This window comes from Vanessa atalanta, chromosome 3, assembly GCF_905147765.1.
Source record: "Vanessa atalanta chromosome 3, ilVanAtal1.2, whole genome shotgun sequence".
Classification (NCBI taxonomy): Eukaryota; Metazoa; Arthropoda; class Insecta; order Lepidoptera; family Nymphalidae; genus Vanessa; species Vanessa atalanta.
The window spans coordinates 825,609-853,032 of NC_061873.1; the positions used below are offsets into that span (position 1 = coordinate 825,609).

At 31.3% G+C, this 27,424-nt stretch overlaps 3 protein-coding genes across 5 annotated transcripts in view; 1 reads left to right on the forward strand and 2 right to left on the reverse strand.

Moving 5' to 3' along the window:
- The window catches only part of LOC125076841 (long-chain-fatty-acid--CoA ligase 4), a 51,575-nt gene extending 46,367 nt beyond the window's left edge, over positions 1-5,208 (reverse strand). The window contains exon 1 of the mRNA XM_047688547.1: positions 5,085-5,208. The gene's annotated coding sequence lies outside the window, so the exon portion shown is untranslated. The remainder of the gene's footprint in view (positions 1-5,084) is intronic.
- Positions 5,209-6,579: 1,371 nt separating this feature from the next.
- On the reverse strand, positions 6,580-13,236 carry LOC125077082 (sentrin-specific protease-like). Of its 2 annotated transcripts, none has more exons than XM_047688880.1 (7): positions 12,892-12,994; positions 12,723-12,820; positions 12,395-12,654; positions 11,020-12,107; positions 10,226-10,412; positions 9,390-9,614; positions 6,580-9,227 (listed from the first exon to the last, which is right to left on the reverse strand). In XM_047688880.1, the coding sequence occupies exons 1-7, from the start codon at positions 12,930-12,932 to the stop codon at positions 9,066-9,068; spliced, it is 2,061 nt and encodes a 686-aa protein (XP_047544836.1). In that variant the 5' UTR covers positions 12,933-12,994; the 3' UTR covers positions 6,580-9,065. The 2 variants fall into 2 exon arrangements, with proteins under 2 accessions (XP_047544836.1, XP_047544834.1); XM_047688878.1 differs by lacking the exon at positions 12,892-12,994 and adding an exon at positions 13,032-13,236 and having other exon boundaries at positions 6,581-9,227.
- An 852-nt stretch (positions 13,237-14,088) lies between these two features.
- On the forward strand, positions 14,089-16,117 carry LOC125077197 (dTTP/UTP pyrophosphatase). Of its 2 annotated transcripts, XM_047689053.1 has the most exons (5): positions 14,089-14,150; positions 14,301-14,562; positions 14,636-14,877; positions 15,412-15,558; positions 15,807-16,117. In XM_047689053.1, the coding sequence occupies exons 2-5, from the start codon at positions 14,473-14,475 to the stop codon at positions 15,946-15,948; spliced, it is 621 nt and encodes a 206-aa protein (XP_047545009.1). In that variant the 5' UTR covers positions 14,089-14,150; positions 14,301-14,472; the 3' UTR covers positions 15,949-16,117. The 2 variants fall into 2 exon arrangements, with proteins under 2 accessions (XP_047545009.1, XP_047545010.1); XM_047689054.1 differs by lacking the exon at positions 14,089-14,150 and having other exon boundaries at positions 14,293-14,562.
- The last annotated feature ends 11,307 nt before the right edge of the window (positions 16,118-27,424 follow it).

The window sequence follows — 27,424 nt, forward strand, 5'->3', positions numbered from 1 at the left end:
CTGCAATATATATTCTCAAGTTACAATTGATAATATTGATGACAAAAGTTGCTTCAATTTTAACATTCAATCAAAATAAAATCACAGTCGAGATGCTGAGATAAAATAATAACACGTGAACGACACTAATCACTAGTAATCACTGCCGCTATTACTCTACGGATACGGTAATGCCAATATCGAAACCTCACACTGGAATATAAACCTTACTCGATTCAGATATGACCTCTCTTCGTCTGTCTGTATCAGTACCTCGTTTATTAAGACTCCTACACACGTGAGACAATAGTGGAACGTGTAGAATGACTAAGTTAAGAAACCTGGTAGGGTTACCATGTTTACTAAGAGATACTAGCTTAGTCTCATCATATAATTGTCATGAAAATTCCCAGAATTTTCCGAGCGCACGAAGGAAAAGTAATTGTGAAATGTTGCATGTTTGTGTTTATAGTTATATATAGTTTATTTATTGTTTTGCTTACAATTTTATGTTTAGACATTGCTGAGATGTTTGTGTGGTGTTAAGGAGCATGAGCAGAACGGAGCAAATAACTAATCAATTATACGGTTTGGACTCGTACCGGAAGTCATATTACAACGATAAACATGGAAAAATAACTCCGCACTATCAAAAAATAGATAGAAGCTAAAGTCAAGTTATAGATTGATCGATAAGATATACACTTTACACAGTTTTATTTATTTTGTTTCTTTAGAGATCTCGGTCACGGCGACCAATCTCGACGGAGATTAGCCACCTGGGGATAGATATTATATTGTACAAGTATGCGCGCAAATACAGTCGTATTTAAGAAAGTTTAGTTCAGAACTAACAGCTTTAAGTGCTGTTACCTCTAACACACGGGAGTGTAAAGTAACCAAGAACTCCGGGCCTCAAGAATAACCCAATGACTTTAAATCGATACAATCCCTCGTTTGAATTTGTACCTCAATATTTGCAGCTTTTAAACTAGCTACTAGAGCGAAGTGGCAGTCATCTATGCATATAGTGTTACAAAATTAAAAAAAAAAAAAACGCTTGATAACCGACAATATAAGTAGATGTCTAAGGACATGAGAACAATAAATCCCTCGTGAGCGAGACGGATTGAATTCTTGCATCGGAAACCATTGAAAATTTATCTGGCATTGTAAAATATAATTGCGTACAAATGCAGTTCAATATAAAATAAAACCTCTTATCTTCATTGTTGATAATTCTTCTTGCTTTTTCCCTTTTTTAAATTTAGAAAGGCTATCGCGCCATTGAATATTTTTATGTTATTGCACCGGATGTCAATGAACTTATGGAAAAATCTCCGTCTGATAATATTAATGAATACAGATGTGTTATCTGTTGACTGAACTTTGAAGATTTTATTTACAAAGGACGCCCGCCCGGTCTTTATTAATATATACTACGTATTACGTTCACTGTTTTGCATCGAGACCCCAATATTCAAACAATAGAAAAACAAAGGCTACTTAGTTTTTAACAAAGGAACATAATTTGATATTATTAAAGCGCAATTTCAGCTTTATAATTTTATTTCCTTGTGCTACACCAAACGAAAACAACGAACGAGTTTAACTTGTTCATACATGAATCATTCGCAAACATAAAATAGTGTTCCAATTAATATTTTTTTCTATATTAACTCCGTTCGATTAAGTGTTTTGTTTAATGTAAAAGACGAGAATCGTCTAGACAACTTAGGCTATTAGATAAATTTATTCGATTTAAATGTAAATATTAAATATATGATTACATCGACTTTGGACGGAATGCTGCAATACCGATTTTACGAAGAACAATAAGAAACTTATAGATCGTATTAATCGAATCGATCATATAACGAAATAAATTCATAGATAAGTAGCAACTGCCCGATATGATTATAATTGCGACGCGATAGAACAGCGTACCTGATCGAATTGTCAATATGTCTATATTTCCACAAAATTTTTACCTTTCTTTTTTTTAAATCCACAAATATTCAAAAACATGGTGACTTTAAAAACGGATGGTAGATAGCGGAAAGCGACACTCGTGGCGCGTTGTCGTGTCGGGACCGGCGGGCGGCAGGCGATGGGATAATGGTCCGGGGGCGAAGTCCACCGTCCCGGACGAGAATAGACCTACGGACGCGGATTACTTCGAATGCGATAAATACCGTTTTACTCGTTACTGGGGAAGTCATACATGCTAAGATTTAAGATCTTTTGTGCATAGTGGAAATTAAGGGGTCAAACCGCAAGGAAATCTGGAAGAGAGCCAGAATTCCTACATTTTTATCAGGATTGTATTGTGAAGGTTAACTGTCAGTTAGATGACCTAGATTAGGAAACATATAATACTCAAGAGGATACGTGTTTTCTATATATATATATTGCTGAAATTTTATTCAAAGTTTAGCGAACTACGAGTCTGAAAGCACTAATTGAGTTGACAATTAGCATTTTTTGTGTTTCCTTCAAAAACAGGACAGATACACGGGAAGTGAAAGACCAACCTTAACAAAAAATGTTCTTGATTTTGTTTTTTATTTAATAACTTCAATTTAAAGCAGAAAGTGTCATGCGTATTTTAATTTCAAATTCTTTGAGCGAGCTTGTCGAGTGCGAATGTGAGTTGTGTCTGGCGCTACACATACAACTAACAGGGTTCTGCGTTCAGTTAAATCAAACACGAAATGTGTTTCATTTTACTGAAATAAATTACATAGCTATTTAAAATTGGCACAGACTACATATATTACTAACAGTATTTAAAATCTTATATAGACTACATATATGTTATAAAATATTCATTCTGGGTAATAAATAATTGTTTAAAACTTCTTTAAGTTTCGTTTAAATCAAATCAAAGTGTACTTTAATCAAGTAGGCTCTTGTGACTATTTTTGAATCATTTAACTTATAAAGGATTTTTTTTTAATCAATCGGATTCTTTTCTCATCGAGGATACCAATGTGAAATTATGTAAGTCAGTTGAAGATCATTCTAATGCCGGTGATCATTTCGTCCTGACTAATTTAGGCCACGGCGGGCAATCTCACGGGAGACAACTACGCAGGACTTATTATAGTGCAAAATTAGTGCGCAAACACGAGTGCTCTCTCTATTCTATCTCTATCTCTAACTATCAGAGGGAGGGAATAGTGTGCATACTTATACACTATACTATGTTTTGCACTATTCTTTGAGATGAGCCAAAGCTCCCGAACTTCGGCTAAAACAATATCGCATCGTGGTCATTGATATTACCAATACCCACGTTGCGAGTCACCCACACAGAGTATATTCTTGACCAAAAACTAACCAAAACTTCCTTGAGGGTGTAAACTATGGTAGAGATTTTTAGCTTGACGCCCTATTCACCACTTTCGGAAGTAACTGATTAAAACGTTTAAGCCAAACAAGAGAACAACAGGGAAGTGATGATCCAGTAAATATTTGCATCCATTGCCACTGAACTTCAGACCATGTTATCATTGACTGAAGGTCAAAGATAGCATATCAGGGGTCTGAAAGGGCTGCCTAGTGTCGGGTTCATGTTGATAACTTGGCTATCTTACTAATAGGAACTGATATACATTTTATTTATATGTGAAAGTTAGTTTGTTTGTTAAAGATTTTTTATGAATCGAAATAGATTTTATATTGATAAGACAATTCATATAAGCATAGACAAATGTATTAGATATTTCTATAAGCCATTCCTTCACTTACATCCGATATCTATCTGATAAAACTTAAACATCACAATGTATAAAGCATAAGTAATTATTTTATATATATACATATTCATAAATATATTTTAAATATGCACATTCAAGTTGTATGAACATTGTTTATGAATAAGAATGTATTATATATATTATAGGTTGATGACTACATTTATAATTTTTCAGTAGTTTTAATTAAATCAAATTATAAATCATATTATGTTGATTATAAAAATACTTAATATAAAATATACATGCTGTGTTAACCCTGCTATTTTATGTGTGTCACTAAGATAAACGGTATTGATGTTGTCAGACATTTTAAACTTCAAACAAAGATTAACATGATTAATTTATTGTACTTTGTACCTTCACTGTTAACATGTAAACATATGTCTCTTTGTGTGGGTAATTCGAAATTATTGAACACATTTCTTGCCACATACCCACAATAAATCACATTAACAAATGTGAACCTTTCACACCTAGGTTTATTTTATTAATATTATTGATATAAATATATTTATATTGATATTTTTGTTTTAGGTATAGAACTGGATCTCGTACATGATGATAAAATATAAATTAAAAAAAAAAGTAAAATTTTAGCCTCAAAAAAACCAAATTCAATAGTTTCAATAGCATAAAGACATGGCATGAAAGGACTAAAATAAAGAGAAGCAGTATAATAGGGGTATAAGCAGTAGTAATCTGGCAAAACAAATCACATTTTAACTAGGTCCTGCTATGTAATTTCCCTGTATGTCTTTACAGAAATTTCAAATATTTTTTATATAATAAGAAAAGACTTTCATTTGTATTTCTATGACCCAATATGGAAACATCAAGACTGTCTTAGCCATGTAGTATAAGCAATGAGAATGCTTATAATATTTACGTACCTTCAACTTTAAGTTGTTTCTCTTAAACAGGATTTATTTGATGATTGAACCAAGTAAATTTCAATCCTTTATAACGTATTTTTTCATAAATATTATATTACGGAAATCAAAACTATCAATAAGATCGTTATGGATGTATTTTTTCTAACAATGTCAGGCAAACTAAGCTCGATATTTTAAATAAATACAAAAGAATAAGATATAGCATGAATACCGAATACGTAAATATATTACGCGCCTCATATAACACGTTCTATAATAAAAAATAGACATATGAAAAATTGTCTCATGTACCTCAAATATTATTTTTGCTTTACCTTACTAATTATAAAATATATCATTAGAACAAAGTAACATTCTAATTTGATAAATTCTAGGTTATGAAAGGTAAATTATAAAAATATCACCGACACTGATTATTAATAAGCAAGAAACTATAAATACTAAGACTTACCGCAAGCTTTTTCAAGTTTAACTTCCCGGTTTAAATAACACTTTTAAATTATCACAGAATTTTCAAAATTAACTTAATAAACACTAGCAGAACCTACAAATCGTCTGCGATCTTAACCAAATTGAATTGATAGTGAAGTACTCACAAAAAGTTCTTTAAACGTCAAAATATCGATATTACTTAATCGACTAGAAAATATTGGCTATAATTTAATTTAAAAATGGTAATTTATTTCTGTTAAAAGTTGTTTCACGCAGTTTTTTATTTTAAGCAACCATTTTTTTTTAAATTCTATTATTTCAAGTTTAAAATTATTATTATAAATTTATGAAACTCGATTATAGTTGAAAGTGAAAATCGATTTGATAGCACAACCCTGAACATGTTGAATGTGCAGTGTTTTCATTCGGGGTGAGGGATTCATCCAATCAGAAAACAGCAAGCATTCTTGAAAAGGTGGCGTGATCACTACGTCACATCTTATACATACCTAGAAAGCTACATAATGTATCCGTATTGATCAATACAGTAAGTAATTGCGAACTATTTCATATATTGAGGTTTTAACTATGGGATAATAAAAAATACATAATAATAAGGCCACCTAGTAAATTGAGTGCAAATGTTATTACATTAATTTATTACAAACATCTTTGTTACTGTTAAAATTAAAGTTTCTGGTATAGTGACATCTATCGCACACTATAAACAAGTAAATTTATTTTACATATTAGCTAATGAAAATGAAGACTTCCTAAAATGTAAATATTATATTTAAATAGGTTGTATTGTTTAACTGGTTTACACTAATATTGCACCAAATGATTATTTTGAACATAAGGCTCTTCAATCATCCTAGAGCATTAGAGTGTAGCCCAAGCAGTAGCTCGTACGAGGGTGAATGAGTGCCGTATATGAAAATTCATCAAGATTTGCACGCTCCCAAATTATCATAAAACTAAATTAATAGTCAAGCTTTTAAATAACATTGTTGTTATCAGCATAATACAAGTACATTATGTTTGTATCTTATTTAATTATTTCAGAAAAAAGGGTCATGAGAAAATATTCTGCTAACTTTAAATTTTTTAGTTAACTTGAAATACAAAAAATCTTTTTTTCTTTGGTGTCTTAGGTCGACAGACTGACAAATAGGCCTGATGGTAAGAGGTCACCACTGCCCATGAACATTGGACCTATAAGAAATATTGACCATACCTTACCTTGCCAATACGCCACTATTTTTGGAAACTAATATGTTTTTCTTTTATGCCAGTTATTACATTGGCTCTGTGGCCTAGTCGGGTTTGCATAAAACTTACCTTACCATCAATGTATAGATGGAATTGTTCCATCTATAAATTGGTCTACCACCAATTTATAGATGGAACAATTCTATCTATAAATGAATGTAAGGTAATTGTTATGTACGGTAGAATAAAATACATTTGGATTTGATATTCTTTTATTTATTTAATCGCTTAAAAAACCTTTGATAACAGATTGGAAACAAAACAATTTTGTTTTATTAAATATTAATATTTTACATCGTTTCTACAATTCTACAAACCATGACAGAAAGAACTTAATAATTAGAAAAATGACATGACATATTTCTTAAACATCAATGTATTTCGAACCTGTCCAGCAGATACAGTCATTACAGTTCTTTGATTTAATTAGTAATATATTTCATATCACATAAATTTTAAATTAGAAAAATTTACCTTTAATGTTTTTAACACGTTATCGTTGACTATTATGAGATATTCGTTAAATTCAATTCTTAACCTAAGTAGATTGAAAATATTTTACTGATAATTTCATACAAGTTTGATTTAAAAATGTTTGATCATACATAAATCGAATGATTGAATGCATAAGCCTTGCACATAATTATGAAAAAATCTTGTGGTAATGTTGTGATTCTTGCTGTTACATTACCTTTTATGCTTTAAATGAAAATACAAACAGTCATTATAGGGAATTCTTCCTTCTATCCTCCTTCCTTAAGTATGTTACGGTTTATTATCTTAGTTTAACAATGAACCTTAAATTGTTAATGAACTTATGTAGACTTTAATGATATATTTTTTTCTTACTTGAGTACATTTTAAAAAACATACATGCATGAACAGTTCAGCTCCGGCTCTGTATAATATTATTTTTTTCTATTAAAGATAAAATCGCCCGCCCATTAATATTTGTAAATAAATAAAACTTTCTGTCATGGATTTCGTGTTCGGGAGTGTATTTTCTCAATTCAACTGAGAATTTTTCGTCGAATTTTCAACGTCGTATACTATGACTACATCATATATTATTCGATATTTAATTTCATAGTAATTACAGATTAATGTTTATTCATGACTTATGTAATTTCCACAAAAAATTACTTGACATACATCAATATTTTATTTACTAACACTAAATTTCAGTTTCATATAATACAATAGACTAACTCATAAATGCAGTTTTAGTAAATATTTATAATCAAAACAAAAAAAATTCAAGCTGGCTCATTAGCTTTATTATATCTTTACATAAATAAGAAGCATCTAAGATAAAATAATAATATGAGTTATGTTACCTCACTTTTAATGAATACTAACAGCCTTACTTATAAAGATTGATTTGTCTCATTTTTTCATCATTGATTTGACATTAGAAAGAAGAACTTGTTTTTTAATCAACCCCTAAACAACATCTATGAGTCAAAACCATAAATGCTTAACCAAATCACAAAAAACATATATGTTGTAATGTATATCGTTTTACTAATGGAAATTCAATTGTCGTTCAAAGAAAATTATATACAGCTAAATTATACATTTATAGCTAAGAAATATCCGTCTAACATTCTAATCAGTCTTGATTTTTAATAATTGTTGTTCATGTTTTAGTATAGCACAAACAAGTCTGATTGGAATAGTTAGGTATACACACAGATCCCGCACCAATGATGATGTGGTGTGGGTAAATTAAGACTGACTTTGTTGCTGGCTTCTATCACACTGACTTTGATCATGTTAGAAAATTAGAACAAAAATCATATGCAAATGCCAAACTGAATTGGATCCTGGTCTCACTTCTCTTGTTTCAGTTGGTTATTTCTTTGGATAGCTGCCTGCGGCCTTCTTGCTCAGTACAGTAGACAGTCGATGGTAGAAGTGTGGTTTTTAATTTGTTGATTTTGTGTTAGTGGTTAAAATAAGTAGCTTTACTTGCTCCATGGTTGATGGCAAAAAATGCTTTAGGTTGTTTTTTTTATAAATAAGAAATCCAGGTAGTTAATAATTACATTATTTATTTTTATATCATTATGTTATCTGTAAATATAATGAAATATTTTTCGAATGCTGATACTTTTTACAAGACTGTACTGCTTGGGCGGCAAGTTACATGACGCAAACTAATTCAAGTTTGTTACATAAGTTTTATCTACTCTGTTTATTCTTCAGAAAATTAAATGTTTATGATGGATGTTGAATGCGTTCCATCAAGTATTTTTAATAAAATAAATAAATTGTGGGGATTGTATCGTTTTTACATTTACAATTATGGCAACACATTATTACAATGTCAGTGTGAAAGAATCCTTATGCTCAATATAAAAATCAGTCAGTAATTTCACTAAAATAATAATATACCACCACTTCACTCGAACAATGCTATCATTCATACAACTTAATACAGACTTAAAAATAAATAAGAAAATTCTATGTGGATCTTTAGGAATAACGGAGGCAGGATTCTTTATAAAATTATAATTACTACTTGTGAATACACCTCTTTTAAAGTATTTGACTGAAGCAATGACAGTTCGAGATAGTCCATTATTACTTTAGAACATAGAGATTGGCCACGCGGACATGGTAGCTACAAACAAGTCTAATACCTATCATTTAAGTACTCTGTTCGAAGCAGATGAGGAAGTAAGTCAGATGGAGGTGCGACGGAGTACAGGTGCGAGGGGGGCGGCTACAACAGCAGGCGCGCCTGCAGCACCTCGAGCGCGGCCTTGCGGCGCAGGTAGGGCATGTGCGCCTGCGAGAACGAGTAGGGCGCGTCGCGGCAGCTGAACTCGGCGAACGTGCACGCGAACATGCCGCAGTCGCTGCCGTTCATCTGTTGCGGAATGTCCTGCAATATAAAATACTTTATTATTTATGAACCAATTATTTTTTTAGCATTACCAGTTTATAAAGAAAAGTTGTGTTACAAATATAAAATAAATATAATACAAATACAAACAGCACATATTATTTGATATACAAAATATTTGAGATATGCAGATTGGACTACCTTAAGATTCTCTGTGGTCCAGCCGCTATCATCAAAAGGTTGTCCTTTTTTATCTCGGTGCTCATCGTGCAGGTACTGTAGCAATGCTTGGAGGCAGGGTTGATTGGAGCTGCCCATGCTGTCCAGGTAGGATATTTTCTTCCGCCGGAAGTCGATGAGACTGAGGCACCAATGGACACCGAGGTGTACTGGCACCACCATTATGTCGTGCGCGAATATATCTACCTGTGGAACATCAGTTTACGGCTAATTTAGACGTCATCAAGTGTCAATTTAAGTTAAGACATTTGTTAGTCAAATAAATTCCTGTTTTTAAGTAAAAAATAATTTTAATACAAATTATTAAAGTGTACTTGTATTTCAGATATCACAATTATAAGGCCTATCTAATTGGAATTTACTTCATAAACCTTTCATACTAAGTGACTGAGATACCCAATATATAGCCTAAATAATGAAATAAATACAATTGTCAAAGAGTTTTTCTTTTATAAACAAACTTAACTTTCTTTTATAACTAAACTTTTAGCTTTGAATTAATTGATAAATTTATCTCTTAAGCAGGTAAATAGGAAATAAAAGTTTGTAGATTCAATTGAATCATCATCATCAAAAAAATTCCTCATTCAGAAGTTCATAATTTTTATACTTAGAAATGTAGTAATGGTCTTTTGATTCTATATTTGATTAAGCAGAACTTTAACATGGCAACCACAGGATATAAGGCTTTTTTATTTGTGAAAAGTCAGATGTTTTCTGTGATGTCATAAATGGCCAATCCTATCAGGCACAATGACTAAATATGGCTAGTCTATTTATAAAACTATGAAGGTTACCTTTCTAGTCCACCTGCGAAGGCCGGCTTGTCCGCTTTGCATAAGCTTAGGATAGAAGAATGTGTTTGTGGCATACACCTTTGGCAGATCTTTCTGTTCCTCACTTCTTTGCATAAGCAAATTCATATAGAAATTTATAATTTCATCATTTAACCAGTTTAATCCTGATAATGTTTGTAGATCACGCCTAGAACAAAGATTTTATGAAAAAATTACATACTGAATGTTGTTGAAGTTGTTACTGGTATTAAAATTAAAGTGCATATAAAAAGTACACAGACAAATATTGTGGTATTGATGTAAATAAAAATATATTAATCAAGAACTGTTTGTAGTGAATATAACAAAATGAAATATATCAGAGTTATTAGCAAATCACAAGGTTTGTTTATCTCAACTCCTTCAATTGGAATAGGCTATAGTTATATAATATAAAGATACTCCAATATTAATTACATATGTATATAGTTGTCGTTCGAAGCTTAGCTTGGGTTTTAGGGATTGGTTGTCAGGTGTCAGGCATAAAAAAGTACCCTATGTCCTCCCTTGGTGTTCAAGCCAACTTCATACACCTTTTTTATAATTTGGTTCAGATTTTTGGCCTTAAAGGGCGACAGACAAACAAAGTTAGTTTTGTGTTTATAATATTAGTATAGATTGTAACTTTTATAAACTCTTTATCAAAAAGTACATTTTTAGTTACAATTCAGTGTGTAACATGCTACATTTATTGGAGTATCCTAATATTATTGTTGTTTATTTGAAATTATAATAAATAATTAAATTATATATACCTATGTATCCGTAAATTAAATTTCTCCACTAAAAGCTGTCCAGGAGGTCCAGGACCTAAAGCTCTTTTGATTAATTTTTCTTGTTCTGGAGTTAGAGGAGGTAACTCCACAGTAGGTGGTACTTCCTCTATGAGACTTTCTGGTATACTTAATTCATACTTCAATTTATGCTCTAATTGTGCTAATTTCTGTTCATAATTAACTTTTGAAATAATGTCTGACTCTCGATGAGCATCTTTTAACTTAGCTTGGGTTTCCTGTTTCTTCTTTTTATACTTAGAGTCTAATTTTGTGAGCCAATCCCGAGATGTGACAGCACTGTCTCTTAATGACTCCCTTAAGGTATTTATTGGGTCTATTTTAACAGAAGAAGTAGTGGAAGAATCTGATGGAATTATTTCTATTTCTGAATCAGAAGAATTGATTGATGCCACCGTGATTGGATCATATTCATTCCCCATGTCTTTTCCTTTATTCATACTCATACTCCTTTCCATTAATTTTATCTCATTTAGTGAACTCTTTTGTAATCTCTGTGTTTCTCGTAATGAGGCAGCATCTTCAGCAATTTCAATAATATCTCTGGGCTTTCTTATTGACACAGGTGTTGTAGTATCAGAGAACTTTCTGATTAACTCTTGATAATTTCTCTTTTCATCTAAATTAAAAACTTCTGATAAAGTTGATCTTGTGTTACCATTTAAATTTGAAAATCTACTTTTGGGTTGGGAGAGATTCGTTTTCTGGGTTTGCATCCACCGGGGAACATGGACAGGTACCTTTTTATATACTTTAGTTACTCCACCCGGTGTTTTAAATTTATTACTTGTTCTAGGAGAATTATTCGAATTTCTATCATTTGGTTTATTACACAATTTGTAAAACTTGACACATTGTTCCTCTTGAGGTTGTGCCTGATCACTTTTGGTTACAAAGTACTTATATGGTTTAACTGAAGGAGGTGTTGTGACTTTCTTGACAAATATAACATCATCTTCCTGTTGATCATTATTTTCATCATCATCATCATCTAGGTTTATGTAGACATTAGGTGTCTTATTGTTTGGTTTTGTTTCTATCCAGGTTACCTGCAATTTTAAATGATTTGATATTATATTTCCATATGTTTATTATGTTTTAATTCTGAACCATATATATTTTTTCTTATGTTGTTAAACAATTGCAAGTAAATGCAATAACCATGGCATGTAATATTTTAATAACCATTACATGTAATATTAACTATACACAATTTTTAGTACATTCTTCACTTATGCAAATGGAAATCTTTTGACCATAGACTAATCAACAACATGAGATGAAATACAAACTATAAGTCAATAACTTTTCCCTATTTAGTTAACAGACAAAATACCTCTTGTTCATTCTCGTCATCATCATCATCCTTAATAATAGCTCGTATGACAGGTCTAGCTTGTGTTTGCATTCCAGATTTCCTCTGCGAAGTTGTTGGTCCATTACTTGATACATCTACCAATTTGATTGGAACTGCTCGTACTCTACTACCTATATTTTGTGTACTTTCTTTCGGTGTGGAAGTGCTAGGATGTCCAGTTTCTAACCGTATCGGAACGTATCGAAAATTATTGTTTTGCTTTCTTTCCTCCCACATGTCTGTAAAAAACAATTATAAATAAGAAAATGCTTTCAGTTTTCTTATAAGTAGACAGATAGTATATTACCTTTGGAGTCCATAATGTCAGGAAAAGATGTTTTCCTCATAGTTTTTAGCCGTTTCAGAGTAGGTGTATCATTGCCCAAACAGAAATCGTCGTCGGTCCTGAAAAGAATAAGGTTCTCGTCATTGAAGTTTTTTCGTTGTTTACAACACATTATAAAACTTTCACTTACGACCAAAATCTAGAGGCAACTTTTAAAGGTATTTTAATCATGTTTAACTTCGTCTACAATTCTTAAAATATCATTTTTTTACTAACTTTGCCGCCATAACTAAATTATAGTGTTGTAAACAAGAAATGTCAAACCCATACCTGTCTCTTTTGAAGCTTGTCCTGATAGTAGGATCATCTTCGCACCAACCAAGTAAACTTCGTACATAAGCCACTACGGACTGCATTTTAATCAAATTATGTTTCCATTACCTTTATTACTCTTTTGGAAGGTTTAAAAATTAGAAAAACTATAAAACACAACTCGTCACAGCGACACTCGACAGAGCACGATAATCGGTAGCGGTGAAACATAGCCACAGATTACTAATCTTAAGCATGTAGATTATAAATATATAATATGGATCAGTAGATAATAATAAGTAGATTAATCGGAAACATATGAACATAATAATTATGTAATATATTTTTTTATTTATTTGTTTGACTGTAATGTACATAAATTGGTTATATAGTACCTAGTATTATGTACTTTTGAAAATTAATATATTTAGACTTTATACATAAAAATGTCAAATTTGTAAAATAAAGTGTTTGACTTTTTTTTATTAAAGTACTTTCTACAGAACTTTGTAAGGCTTTGTTAGTTGTTAGGTAATTTAGGATGATTCCACCCACTCGTCTCGTCTATATGTGTTGACAACGAATACTGTTCTACGGATAAATCCTATAGGGTTTTTGTTACATCTTTCTTAATACAGTACAATATAAAATAAAATTTATATTTAATTAATTAAATAAATAAAACAGTAATACTAACAGCCATATGTATTGTTATGTTCTGGCTTGTTGGGTGAGTAAGCCAGTGTAACTAGGCACGAGGGACATAACATCTTAGTTTTCAAAGATCCCACGGTGCATCCAGCACATAGATGTGGATACTGATATAATATGCGTAATTAGTATACTGAAATGGCAATTAACTGGTCAAATAATACGAAAATCGATGAACGGTGAAGCTAATGAGTGCTAGAGAAGATACCTTAGATCAGCAAACAGATTAAGTCACCTAGATTTATAGCCAATATTCATCATTAATTTTTAAATCAGTATTCGATATTTCATTATTATAAATTGGTGAAATTAGTTGTTTTGCTAATAATATTGGAATGAGAACGGACCAGTTATTGGTGAATTTAATAAATTAAGTTAACGAAAAGCTTTACGTGCTGTAGACAACACATGCACATTTTCATATAAGTACCTATATTGTAATTTATTTATTTTATGTTAAATTTAATAAATTTCAATAAGTATAATTTCTAATAGTATCAAACTAAAACATAACTTCGTTTTTTGTATATGTACTATATATTCTTTTTTTTTAATTTATATGACATTCTTTTTAAGGTGGTGTGAAAATAGCGGTAATTTCAAGTATTTAAGACAAATATGACAGTATCGAAAAATACAAACTAACCTTGATTTGATAAGGTTCGCGTGGAAATAGGTTGAATATAGATTTGATGTAAAATTAATTTCTGCCGAATAAATAGATACAAGAGTTTTTTTATACGAAATAATGTTACAACCGGTGATGCATGTGTTAAAACAAAAAAATATAATATTGGCGAGTGGGTCACCTAGAAGAAAAGAGTTAATTGAAAATATTGTAAGTTATAAGTGTAGTGTTTGTTGCAATGTGAATACATACATATAACTTACATTTTGTTTTGTTTTTCTAGGGTTTGAAAGTTGTTCTTTGCCCATCACTCTTTGAGGAAAATCTCGATCCAAAAAACTTTAAGAATTTTTCAGAATTCGTTGAGGAAACAGCTCTGCAGAAAGTTCTAGAAGTAGATAACCGATTAAAGTTGCAGGGTAGTCCTCCAGATGTTGTTATTGGTGCTGATACAATGGTTACTCTCGATGGAACTATGTTTGGCAAACCCACATCAGAAGAAGAAGCTTTTGACATGCTGAACAGGTCTTGAATTGATTCAATTGTATATAGTTAACTATTTCTTCATATTTCAATTTGTATTTACCATGATAGGTCTGCGAAATAGCTACATGCCATCAAAACCAAAATCTGTAAAAAAAACCATGTCTCACAACTCAGTTCTTCTACCGTGAAAAGTTGTCAGATCCATGTATTACTGGTTGATTTATTTAGTCCCGGCTTAAGGGACCTTCTGTCTTATTACATAATTAGCTTGTCTAACAACATTTTATAGTGATGACATTAATATTAATTTTTTTTTATGTTTAAATAAAATAGACTGACTTATCACATGAAAACAATGTAACTCACAATCAATACATATTGTAGCAAAAAATGTTTTTTCAATTGATCGATTTGATGGCATTTTGTTTTCATGCGATGGCCAAGTCAATCTATTTTATTTAAACTTAAAAGATTTTTCAAATTCAAGCTCACCAAATTCAAAGCTTCAACTCAAAGCAAATTCACCAAAATAATACCAATGTACTTAATACAACTAATGTAATGTTTTAATAGACTGTCAGGAAGAAGTCATACTGTGTACACTGGTGTTGTGCTCAAGGCAATGGACAAAACAGTTAAATTCACAGAAAAAACAGATGTTACTTTTGGAAAATTGGATGAAGAACAAATTAAGGGATACATAGCCACTGGGGAACCTATGTGAGTTATATGTATTTATATAATTTATATTTTAGATTGCTACATGTTACATAATGATGTTTTAATTATAGATAATCATTTAATTAATATCATAAAATTAATTTGTATTAATAATATTTAAAAAAAATGTACTACTTAATAAATTTAATTTTATTTAATTACTTTAAGCATTAGTATTTGAATATTTTAGAAAGATTAAGATTTATTGAAGATAATGATAATAACTTTCCTTTATATTTAATTTTCAGGGATAAAGCCGGAGGCTATGGTATACAAGGAGTGGGGGGCACATTTGTTGAGAGGGTCGAAGGTGATTATTTCACTGTGGTTGGTTTGCCGCTATATAGGCTGTGTTCAGTACTCTATGACATGTTTAAAGAAACTAAATAAGTGACTATCAATAGCTCTTAGGATGAATTATGTACTAATTGATAATGATTTATATAAAATATTGTTGCTTTTATAGTATTTTAATATGAGTTTTAATCATTTTTAAAATAGCAGATTATGCGGGTATTTATATAACATGTGTAAGAACATAATTATTTTGTTTTTAACTTGTGACGTGATTGTTTTTACCATTGTTTTGTTAGGTAAGATGTTACAAATAAAATTGTTTTTCATATTTTGTTGATGTATTTCATATTTCAAATATCAAAGGTTAATAAAATATATTATATTTATGATGAACTACAAATTATGAGAAACCTTTACATTGAAAGTTGTTGATTAAGTAAAAAGATTTAAAAAAAAATTTTATTTTGCGTACAGACTTTGATTTATTTTGACGAAAATTAAGCAACCTCTGTTTGTATAGCAAACAAATACGTTCGATTAATTAATAATGATTTAAATCAGTAAAAATTTATAAAAAGATTCTTTTATATAAGAAAATTCGACGATTATTATTTGAAAAATGTATATTCTGTGTTTTTAGCGCTTTTTCTGAAGAAAAAGTTAATCAGTTCGTCGCCATTTACAGCGCCATCTATAACTTTTTTGTACAAGTCATACCAATGTCATCCTAGGTCTTCCTGTTCGGCGTAGGCCGAACTGGGTACGGGCCTCGAGGAATTCCTCCTTACCCGGGCAGCTCCTCCCCGGTAGCCTTAGCTACCGTGTCATTTTGTTTTGACCCAGTGGGTCAGGGTCCTATGGACCCAGTGGTTTGTCCATGTATGTGTATCCTCGATTTAAATTCTCGACACACCCATAGATGTCACTACGGTTGCTTATATGTGTTTCTTTGAACTCTGTTTAAGTTTTTAAAAATATTAAATGCGGTGATAATGTGAATTTATTAATAGGCATGTACAATATTCATTAAAACAGTTAAAAGTGATTATATAAAACGACTTTGAATAAACTAAAAAACCAATTCATTGAAAGAAGATATTTTTTAAATTTCAAGTACTATTTTCTCTAACATTATGGCAAACACGTATAGTTATTAAAAAATACTTGGAAAAAGTAACAACTTTGACCGCCAATGCTATAGGTCAAATTCGGGTGACGGGTTTTGCAATAACCCGGTTTTTGCTTAAGTTGATTACGGAATTTTGTCATTAGTGGAAAATTGAGCTATTACCGAGATGAAGACGGAATGAGGAAGTGGAAACTGCACATCATCCAATTGAGTCTTGGAACTATTATTTTTGCATTTCGTACTTGGTCGGCCATTATACTAGTATCAAATTAGGACCCTACCTAATTTGATACTAGTATAAAATGTAAAATAAAATTGTTTACCTATTATAAAATATTTGTGATTATCTTTTAGTAGTAAAAGTTTACTTATTATCTATCTAAAGAGCCGAGATGGCCCAGTGGTTAGAACGCGTGCATATTAACCGATGATTTCGGGTTCAAGCCAAGGCAAGCACCACTGAATTTTCATGTGCTTAATTTGTGTTTATAATTCATCTCGTGCTCGGCGATGAAGGAAAACATCGTGAGGAAACCTGCATGCGTCTAATGTCAACGAAATTTTGCCACATGTGTATTCCATATATTGGAGCAGCGTGGTTGAAAATGCTCCAAGATTTTCTCCTCAAAAGGAGAGGAGGGCTTAGCCCAGCAGTGGGAAATTTACAGGCTGTTTATGTAATGTATGTATTATCTATCAATATAACTTTTTTATTAAGTACCAAAATGACCTTGTAAACAGACCAAGTAAATCAATCGTGAGGAAAACTGGCATGTGTTGTATGAAATTCAGTTAAACGGATTAACCTCGTGGCCCAAAGGAAAATTCACGTATCATAGCTTTACCCCTTTTTTAGCTCCTTAAAATATATCTTCTCTGACACGATGCCTTTTTATTCATATTTACGATGATTTTTACTACCTACATACATATATGTATTACGAAGATATGCAATCACCCTACTAAAATAACAGAAATACTTGGTTTTGGCTTTAACAATTTAATACACAACGAGTTTTTTAAACACTTCTTTCTCAATTTTTGACAAGTACCTAGTGCTTTATCCAATAGACAGTTACGTACAATGTTTATTGGATAATCCGAGACGTTATTAAGTTACATTTACAGACTGTTCCTGTTTAAAATACAAATATATGTAATATATAATTCTCGTATAGGTACAATTATCTAACATTTCTCAAGGTGCTCAGTCAATTGAGCTGAAGTAGGTAGGTTTCCAATTAGTTGCCGTAACGAAACCCCTGATACGATGCTTCAATAGTTATTAAGTTACCGAGACGGAATTTACGTCCACCATATTATTATGATTACTATAATAATTGGTATATTGTAACAATATATTTAAATGAAGCAGGGTGTCTAAGGGTTTAAATGAAAATAATAGGTACATACATAGTACATACATAGTAAATAAACTTTTTACGTCTATGTGTACACAGGCTTAGTAAATATGTTGTGGGACATACATGTACGTGCGCTTTTATAACAGGATCTCAAAAGATGTAAATAAAAAAAATTGAACACTCGTGAAGACTAAAGAACGTTTCTTTGCGAAAGGTTATTTATAAGACTAACGACTTTTTAGATTATAACACCTTCGAAATGAAACACTGGCCTCCTTGACGTTGCAAATAATAAGTTATTACTGTAAAAAGAAATTACCTACTGTATTTACTTGTAGAGTTGCAAATGTGTTTAAGTTTGAAAATTGTTTGTAAATATTATTTCGTAATAAGATCAAATCAAAGATAATAGTTAAAACTTTGATTAAGTACGTTTATAGCTTTTAGATTGACTTAATTCAAGATGTCATTACTAAATGAGTTAGAGCGAGGTTATCAATTAGGTCTTTAGGACAATTAAATCTTGTCATGTAGTCATGAATGCAATTTGTAACCATACGGTACCTATGAGTCAGATTTATTCACTTAGCTTTGGATGTGTTTCTTATGTATATGTTGCAACCAACTGGTTAAATTAGCTATATAATTAAAAGCCTAGACACTTTAAATATTTATGTAAATATAGATGAGCCTAATTAGCGCCTATAATCAGTCCGTCTTAAGCACAACAAGCGATTGATTGCAAGTAATATTCTGGCGACCACTTCTCTCCCAAAAAAAAAAAGCACTGCGCATGCTGCTCTGGTTGCGAACGCACGTAGTGAATACCCGATTCGCCTTGGATTAAGGCGGGCCTACTTATAATTTATCTCGTTACGGTACAATAAAATAATGAGTGAAAACCTGCATGCTAGGAATCAAAGACTGCCATCTGTCTATCCACAAACGGCATTGTTGCAGCATCGTGGAATTAGTTCCAAATCTCCTTAAGACGAGAGTAGGCCTTCCAGCCGTGAAACATTGACTACAGATTAGTAATTTTTACTATCGAGTGCTTGGTAACATGTAAAGATTATTTCGTCATTTATACTTTTAAAATACCCATTAGAAGATGGACTAATAATTAAGCTTTATAGTATTAAATAAATCTGAGAAAAACTTATCATAATCATTAATTATTTCATGGTTTTTTTATCTAATAATAACCACATTTCAAAATCTGCTGGAAACCTGTATTGTATTCTATTCTCAGAAGTTATTTTTATATAAAAATAATAGTAATATACATATTATACTTAATATATGTCAGCTTAAGTAATTAACCGAAATAGAATACTTGTATTCGTGTGAAAGAGTACACAGAATTGAGAAAACTATGGCATGAATCGAGAACACACGAGTTTAAGTTGTTATTTTTGCTGCTTAAATTGATATTGTATTTGCAGTCCGATACTTAAATCACCATAGATATGTACGAATCGATAGATATCAAAGAGCACGAAATATTTTTTATTCGAATAGGCTTTTAGAAGGACTTGAATCGTCATGTTGCAGTGTTGAATTAAATGTAAAACTACCACCGATCACTAGAATATTGACAAATATAATTACAAAACTTGAGCTGACAACCCTACCCCCAGAGACGTTTTGCTAAAAGTATTGTTCGTAATGCATAATATTTTATCTTAAATAAACAGATATTTTTGTGATTATATATTAATAAGTTATCCGCCCCGATTCACACGGCTATAATAATAACCAATATAGAACTTTTTAAATTGAATAAAAAACATAAAAAGAAAAACTCTAATTTGAAATTCTCGGCTTTTCTCGACTATAATATCCATACATTATACGTATAAACTATCCTCTTGAAACACTCTCTATACTCATGGAAACCACGTAATTTAAAAGTTCTAAGCGTAAAATCTCAGCATATTGACTCGACGGTAAAAATATCAATAAGTACGATATACAAACAAATATACTAATCTATTTATCATCAAAGTCATGTTATTATAATGAATAAAGGATATTATTCTTAAACGGTGGTATTCTTATCGTTGAAAGGTTCACACAGCACATGGAATAAATTTATTTTAGCGTCAAAAGGGATACATTGTACTTGGTAGTGCGGTGTTTGTAAAGTTTGAAGTAAGGGACATGTCACCTTAGGTCTCTTGTTTAACGGCGCATTCATGGTGTATAATAAGTGGACATACTTAAAGTGCCATTTTCTTTAACCGAAGGATCGACTACTGCTAATATATGTATATATAATACCTGCTATAGAGGTCATGTTTGAACGTCAACCTCTTTAGAATTTATAAAAAAAATAAACGATATGACGGACATTATCTTACTTACTTATCCTTAAGGAATTAAGGATTGTAATATTTTAATATGATAATTACATTCCTCTTGATACTATGGGAAATAAATGTAACTACTATTAGTTACATTTCTTTCCCATAGTATCAAGCTATTTTTTTTAGTCAATGGCTAATTAATTATTCAGTGATGTAAAAAAACTTGCAAAACACTGTATGTACTGCTTAAAATTTATGGATGGGTGGATGAAATCAAAAATTTTAATTGGTAATTATCGTGCTTACTAAATATGCAAATAAAAATGACGGACAAATAAAATATTAGCATTTCAAGCGTCCTGGATTGCGCTTGCATTAATTTTTGTAATGCATAATAATTTGCTTTCAATTAACTGCAATCTAATTAAAGCCAATAACGAACTCTTTTTAGCTATTGTTGTTAGATTCCATCTCAATATACTTCACGATGTCCAAAAAAATAACGCCTGTTTATAAATATATAGTGATGGGCACCTATCATGTACTATCGATAATGTCCCAATATTTTGTACTAGATTTTTTGAGTCTTTAAAATCTCTTCAGTTTTTTTTTCTTTAAATATAGTGATGACTTCTCCACTCCATCTTTTCTTACCTCGGGTCACAGGAACGCTGGTTATATAGACGTAGACGTGAAGCATAGATGTTCAGTGTACCTACATATATAGCAATAGCGACAATTCACAAAGATAAATTTCTGATATGATTTTCTGGAGATTCGTTATCCCCTTTCATGTCAAACGAAAGGGCAAATATGACCTGTTTTCTTGTATATATCAAAATAGGACTACTAAGGTGACCTACGAAGGTTAAATACATATAGCTGATAGGGCAGCGTTGAATATATAAAATACGACAAGGATAGACGTTGAATTTAAAAACAGTTTTAATGAATATGGATTACTAGAAGGCAGGAGATAGAAAGAACGAGGTACAGAATAACGATAAATGTTGGATACTGTATGTGTATGATGAAATATGCAAAAAGTAACATAAAATTAAAAGGTTATAGAGTCTTTACTCTTATCTATTTAGATAGAAAAGAATAGAAATAGAATAGAATAGAAAAACAGACTATACTAATAATTTAAGGGAAGCGATAGAATCTTGTATCTTTTTAAATATAAATTTGTATAATATCACATAAAAAATAAATTAATTAATGGAATTAAATATATTTATAAATAACCACTAAATATACATTATATTATTGGAATATAGGACACCAATGAACAGTATCTATCATTATTATACTGTAGCTTTAGGCCACGTGGTTTATAAAAAAATATCGACTCTCAAATCGTCTCGTGACTACTATTTTTTTCATGTGTGAGACTGATCCGGTGCCACTAGTGGATGTTATAAAAAACTATTGTGTGTTGTGGGAGTGGGAACTAGAGATTTGCCACCTGTCGCCAAGCACCTCTATTTTTCACATACAAAAGCACGCGCTTGATCATTGTTTTAATACAAACGATATTTACACTTAAATACAGATGATTTAAGATTCACATTGAATTAGCCCATTTTTACAAATATCAAAAGCAGTAGGTACATTGTTCAAGGAATCTAGCCCGCCTATTGATTATATCTGCGGTTTTGGTACAAGGTATATGTAATTATATATCAAATAAAGATTGATAGCTATAAATGTTCCAATAGTATTTAAATATAAAGTTTCTCAAATAGTATTACCATTTGTACTTTAACCATTAATAACTGTTAGGGTTTCGGCCGCAGAAAGTTTAAGCATATATACGAGTGTAAAACGTGTTTAACTACATTAATTTTTAAGAGTAAAAATAAAAAAAAAAGTAACTATAGATTTTGCTGTTGGTTCCGATCTGGTAGTAGCATTATATTCGATTCAATCCATATAGCATTCGATAGGGTTGAAAATTTGAATAATGTATATTTATGTAAACCTTTTTCTCGTGCAAATATCAAGTCTTTGTATTATATTTATTATATACAATTTGAAAATATATATAATTAATGCGTTAAAAAGACGAAATGATACGATGAACTATAATTACAAAAAAAAAATAGCAGACTCTAAATCTTTCCAATGAGATTGTAAGGATATTTATATATTGTATACTAAGAACATTTCCGACTTCAGTTTTAATTAAAAAAAAATCGTAAATCCGATTGAAAAAAATATGTTTGGGTGTGGGAACTGCGAACAGATGCGCGTGCGCATCCATCTCTACCGGATCTCCGGACTCCGGCATGTGTTGTGAATTGTAGATCCCGACATTATTAATATGTAATGCACATTTATATTGATTACATACTTCTGTTACTATAATAAAACTTTTTGTCGCTTTAAATGACTTACTTAATATTACGTAACTATACATCGTTAAATATTGTGTTATAAAATTGATGGAATTAAATTGTAAAAAAGTCGATAGTGTTTTGTTCTTTTATTTTTATTTTAGTAAAACATTTTGTCTCTCTCATCATCATCATCTCTCTCAGTCTTTTGATCTGCGACGATACATGGTATTCATTTGCAATATACCTTCATATATTTGTTGCAAAAGAATACGGTATAAATCGATCGAATAATCCTTAAATTTAAATTGTAATGCTGACTGGTAATAACGATACACGGTAATAACGATGCACGCACACTAAAATAAAATAAAATCTAATTAAAGACAAGATACATCAAACGCACCGGCAATATATCTGTGGAGTTACAAATACAACAATTTAAAAATATAGGCCAATTTCACTGACACCTATCAAACCGGAATACAAAAACACAGATATCAGGAAAAATAGAACTTAGGCAGTATTTAGGACTAGGCTACTGGAATCCCATTTAGAATTCTGGTTCATACAATATTATATTCTAATACAAATTTATTATTCTAAGTGTAACGCCGCGCTATATGCTAAGCCGAGCCGAGTCCAAAGCCAAAGCCAAAGCTATGCCACGACAGTTAATGCTGGAACTGTCTGCCAAGCACGCCTGAGATCCGATTATACAGTGAGAGGAATTGAACCATTATTTTCGGAACGTCATTCGCTAGTTTAGGCAAGAGAGGCTCTTGCCGATGGCAACCGTAATAACAAAAAAAAGGAGGAATGTCGCGATAGCAACAGGTAGGGAAAATATAGCATATGTAAAAATATAAAATATGAATAATAAAAAATATATAACACAGTAGTTGTTATTACCTTTCGTTTTACAAGTCATTATTATCGCTAAAAAATATTGTATGTTTTTCAAGTAATAAGTAATAATTTCGACAAAGGAAGCCGCCAGAAATAGTTTATATTTTATATTATTGACCTTGTTTTATTTAGTACCTTGTAACACATCTCCCGTGCGCCATATAATGTTATTGCTTTTAGTTTACAAACAAATCCTAGGACAGATTTAGATTGCTTCAACATCGCTCCGAGTTTTAAGCTCCGCTTACACTCGGCTTGCTTGCTCTCCTTTAGCAGTAAGACATTGCTTTCTTTGTCGCTCGTCAATTATTATCTTTCTTAACTTCATTTTATTATTATTAGAGCCGATATGGCCCAGTGGACAGGATACGTGGACGTTAACCGAAGATTAGGGACTCTAACAAGGAAATCATTTGTGAAAAAATAGATGCGATGAAAATTGTTTGAGTCGAATATCTATTATATATCACGCCATAGACCACAATGTTATCTTGAAAATTATATTTAATTATAAAATAAATTACTTTTCTAAATTATTTAAATATATATGAGTATAATAGGTATTCATGATGTGACTGGAATTAAGAGAGCAAGTTACTTGCGCTAATACTTGCTCGATAACATACAACAAATAGTGTTTAAAGCCCTTCCCCGAAACATTGTAACCCCTTCGCTCGTTTCCGGCGTCGCTTCCTGCCGCGTAATGTCAAGTTCGCGCCATCACATGCCCGCGCAGCACTAAACTGTAACGTGTATAAATAATTACAGTCTGGTTACACTCAAGCACTTGGAAAAAGTTAAAAGATAAAATTCATACAATAAAGCTACACTAGATAGGCTTTCAATGGTTTAACAACATGAATCATTTTTATATTGTTCTTGAAAATAAAAATTAAGTATGTTGCAAATTATTTTTTGCTTGTTAAAAAGTTGTCAAGTTAATCAAAAACTTATATAAAATAGTAATAATCTACGGTAGGTAGATATGTTGCAGATATGCAGGTTTTTTCACGTTGGTTACATATCATGAGATGAAAACTGAGCCCAAATTAAGCTAATGAAAATCAGCGTTGCTCATGATTTGAAAACCACAATCTTCGGTTAAGATTTAAATTCTGTTAATTCAATGATTTCATAAAGAAAATAAGACATTCTTTGTTTTACCTAGTTTATTAGTAAACATTACGAACCGGTGGTTTAATTGTAAAATGTTTGAAGTACTTAACTCAATTAAATAAGGATAAACAAAATTTGAATATGTATTAATCATAACTTAAAATGTAAAAAGTTTGATTAAGTTTTTATTTAATCTATACGATTACCATTTATTTGAGTATTTCACATAATCTGTATTATGTCAAATGTTCATAACATAAATAGATTATATTATTAATTGTCCGTTTTAGCATTTGAAACAACTTCTGTAAAATGATCAAAGTTTAAAACGCTTCTTCACAATCGCGGCTTGTTGACGTCTCGACGTTTCGAACGGACAATTAGTTTTGTAGCTCAAGCGGAGTAATGGAATAGAGGGCCCTGTAAGGAACCCCTTTTGTTGCTCTGTTGGTGGTCTCTGAATGACGATCTGTTTAAATGAGTGTGTTGCAAGCTGAACTTCAAAGCATTCACAAGAATGATATTATTTAACATAACAGCTTTTTGCTAAAAAATTTAATGTAGTTGAATTTATTTGATGCTAGATCAGCCCGCCGCCGGTCATGCCTTCGTATGAAAAGAGGAATAGGGGTGCATATGTTAGGTATGTTTTTCCGCTATAAAAAGTGATATGTGTATTCCAGACTATCATTTTTCAGATTTCAGATCTATTCGGCTGAATCCTTTCAAACTTCCGCATATATAATATTAGTAAGATTTAGTTTAATAAGAAAATGTTATTATACCATTGCACGTAATTCCAATAACTTTTCATTTAAAAAGACTTTTAAAGGAAACAACTTCGAATAATTCAAAGATAATTTGCCCTTTACTTTATTAGCACTTTTTAATAACTGTGTAGGTTTTAAAAATAATTTATTCACAAATATTTAGGGCAAATCAAATTCAGCTTTCTCTGACGAAGGCATATTTATAGGTCTTGTGGGTGGTTCTTAATAAACATCAAGATAATACAAGGCTCGGCCCTTCCTAAGGCCGCAAAAGGTAATTACGAAACCGCTACCCACTGCATGTTCAGATGTGGGCGATCCCATGTTTAAGGTTTGATTATTCAATTCACTTCTTATCTTTGGATATATTGGATCCAATATATTCACGATCAGCTTTCAAGTCCGCAAACATTCGTGTCTACATCTTATATGACGATACAGCATGTGACACAAGCGTATGACTACGTACCAGATGGCAATTTCCAATTAGACCCTGCACAACATCACATTGAGACATTATATTCAGAAATATAATAATAGTCTCATCAGCGGAGGAAGACACGGCCCTTCCCATATCTTCCAAAATTCAAATCAGAGAAGTTCAGGAAGCGACTTGTAGATCACCACCGTCGAGCTAATCATTCGTAGCTGGCTAAGTACCTACAGACAATGACCAGGTCTTACCACAATATGCCTTACCTACACTCCACATAAGCCGTTTAATCAACGAGGCAGTCAACGTTTATTTTGAAAGCATACATTATCATATGCCTATAGGTTAATTTAGATGAAGGCGATACGTTATATGGATATTTTTCTATGTTTGGGGATAGTGGGCGGCGCCTACGTGATTGAAAGGCAAGAATTTTAGATCCTCAGAAGGTTTTAGGTCAATAGCAGTTACAAGGGCAAAACAATATTCGTATCGAATTAAATTAAGATTCATCAATAAATATTTTTCAACATTAAAATTTATTTAAACTTTATTGAACATTGTTATTTATGTGTTCATTATTTATAATAGTTTTTTACTTATTTATATATATATATATCAAATGGTTTTCATGACTCTTATATTTTTATCATTAATTTTTTTTTTCTGTAAATGATTGCTTTGATAGTTGCCGCAATAATCCAACAGTATATCTTTTTCTTACCCTTTTCTTCAAGTCGAGTTAGCCTATAAGAGTGATGTATCGTACCAATATTTCTAAGATTTCAATGTATATTATGGCATGAGTTAATGTATATACCATGTTGGTTTCCCAGTTGAATAAATAAATACTTATTATTTTATAGTTCATCCTCCTCTATCCATAGGCAAACGACTAACACTTTTAATAATGTGCTATTAACCTAACCTGTTTGAATTAGTCTATGAAAGTATCATATTTCAATAGAATCTACATTCCAAACGACTAGACGGTAGCTTTATATTTATCTATATTAATAATTTCGTGCAGGTCCGATCGAAACCTATCCACAATTAAAGATGATTAAAAAAACGTTGTTTTAGCTTACAACATTCCGCAAAATTCGTTTAATAAAAGATATTCGATATTAAATCCATAAAATTCAATAACATGACAGTTCAACCGGCGGCCATGTTTGACGTTTACGGGTGACGTTATAG

Excerpts from the sequence above, each read along its gene's own strand:
- LOC125077197 (XM_047689053.1), top strand. The coding sequence starts at position 14,473 with ATGTTACAACCGGTGATGCATGTGTTAAAACAAAAAAATATAATATTG. Across the intron at positions 14,563-14,635 it reads AAGAGTTAATTGAAAATATT|GGTTTGAAAGTTGTTCTTTG; the intron begins GTAAGTTATAAG and ends TTGTTTTTCTAG. Across the intron at positions 14,878-15,411 it reads GCTTTTGACATGCTGAACAG|ACTGTCAGGAAGAAGTCATA; the intron begins GTCTTGAATTGA and ends ATGTTTTAATAG.
- LOC125077082 (XM_047688878.1), bottom strand. The coding sequence starts at position 13,117 with ATGCAGTCCGTAGTGGCTTATGTACGAAGTTTACTTGGTTGGTGCGAA. Across the intron at positions 12,655-12,722 it reads TGACATTATGGACTCCAAAG|ACATGTGGGAGGAAAGAAAG; the intron begins GTAATATACTAT and ends TGTTTTTTACAG. Across the intron at positions 9,228-9,389 it reads GGACCACAGAGAATCTTAAG|GACATTCCGCAACAGATGAA; the intron begins GTAGTCCAATCT and ends TTTATATTGCAG.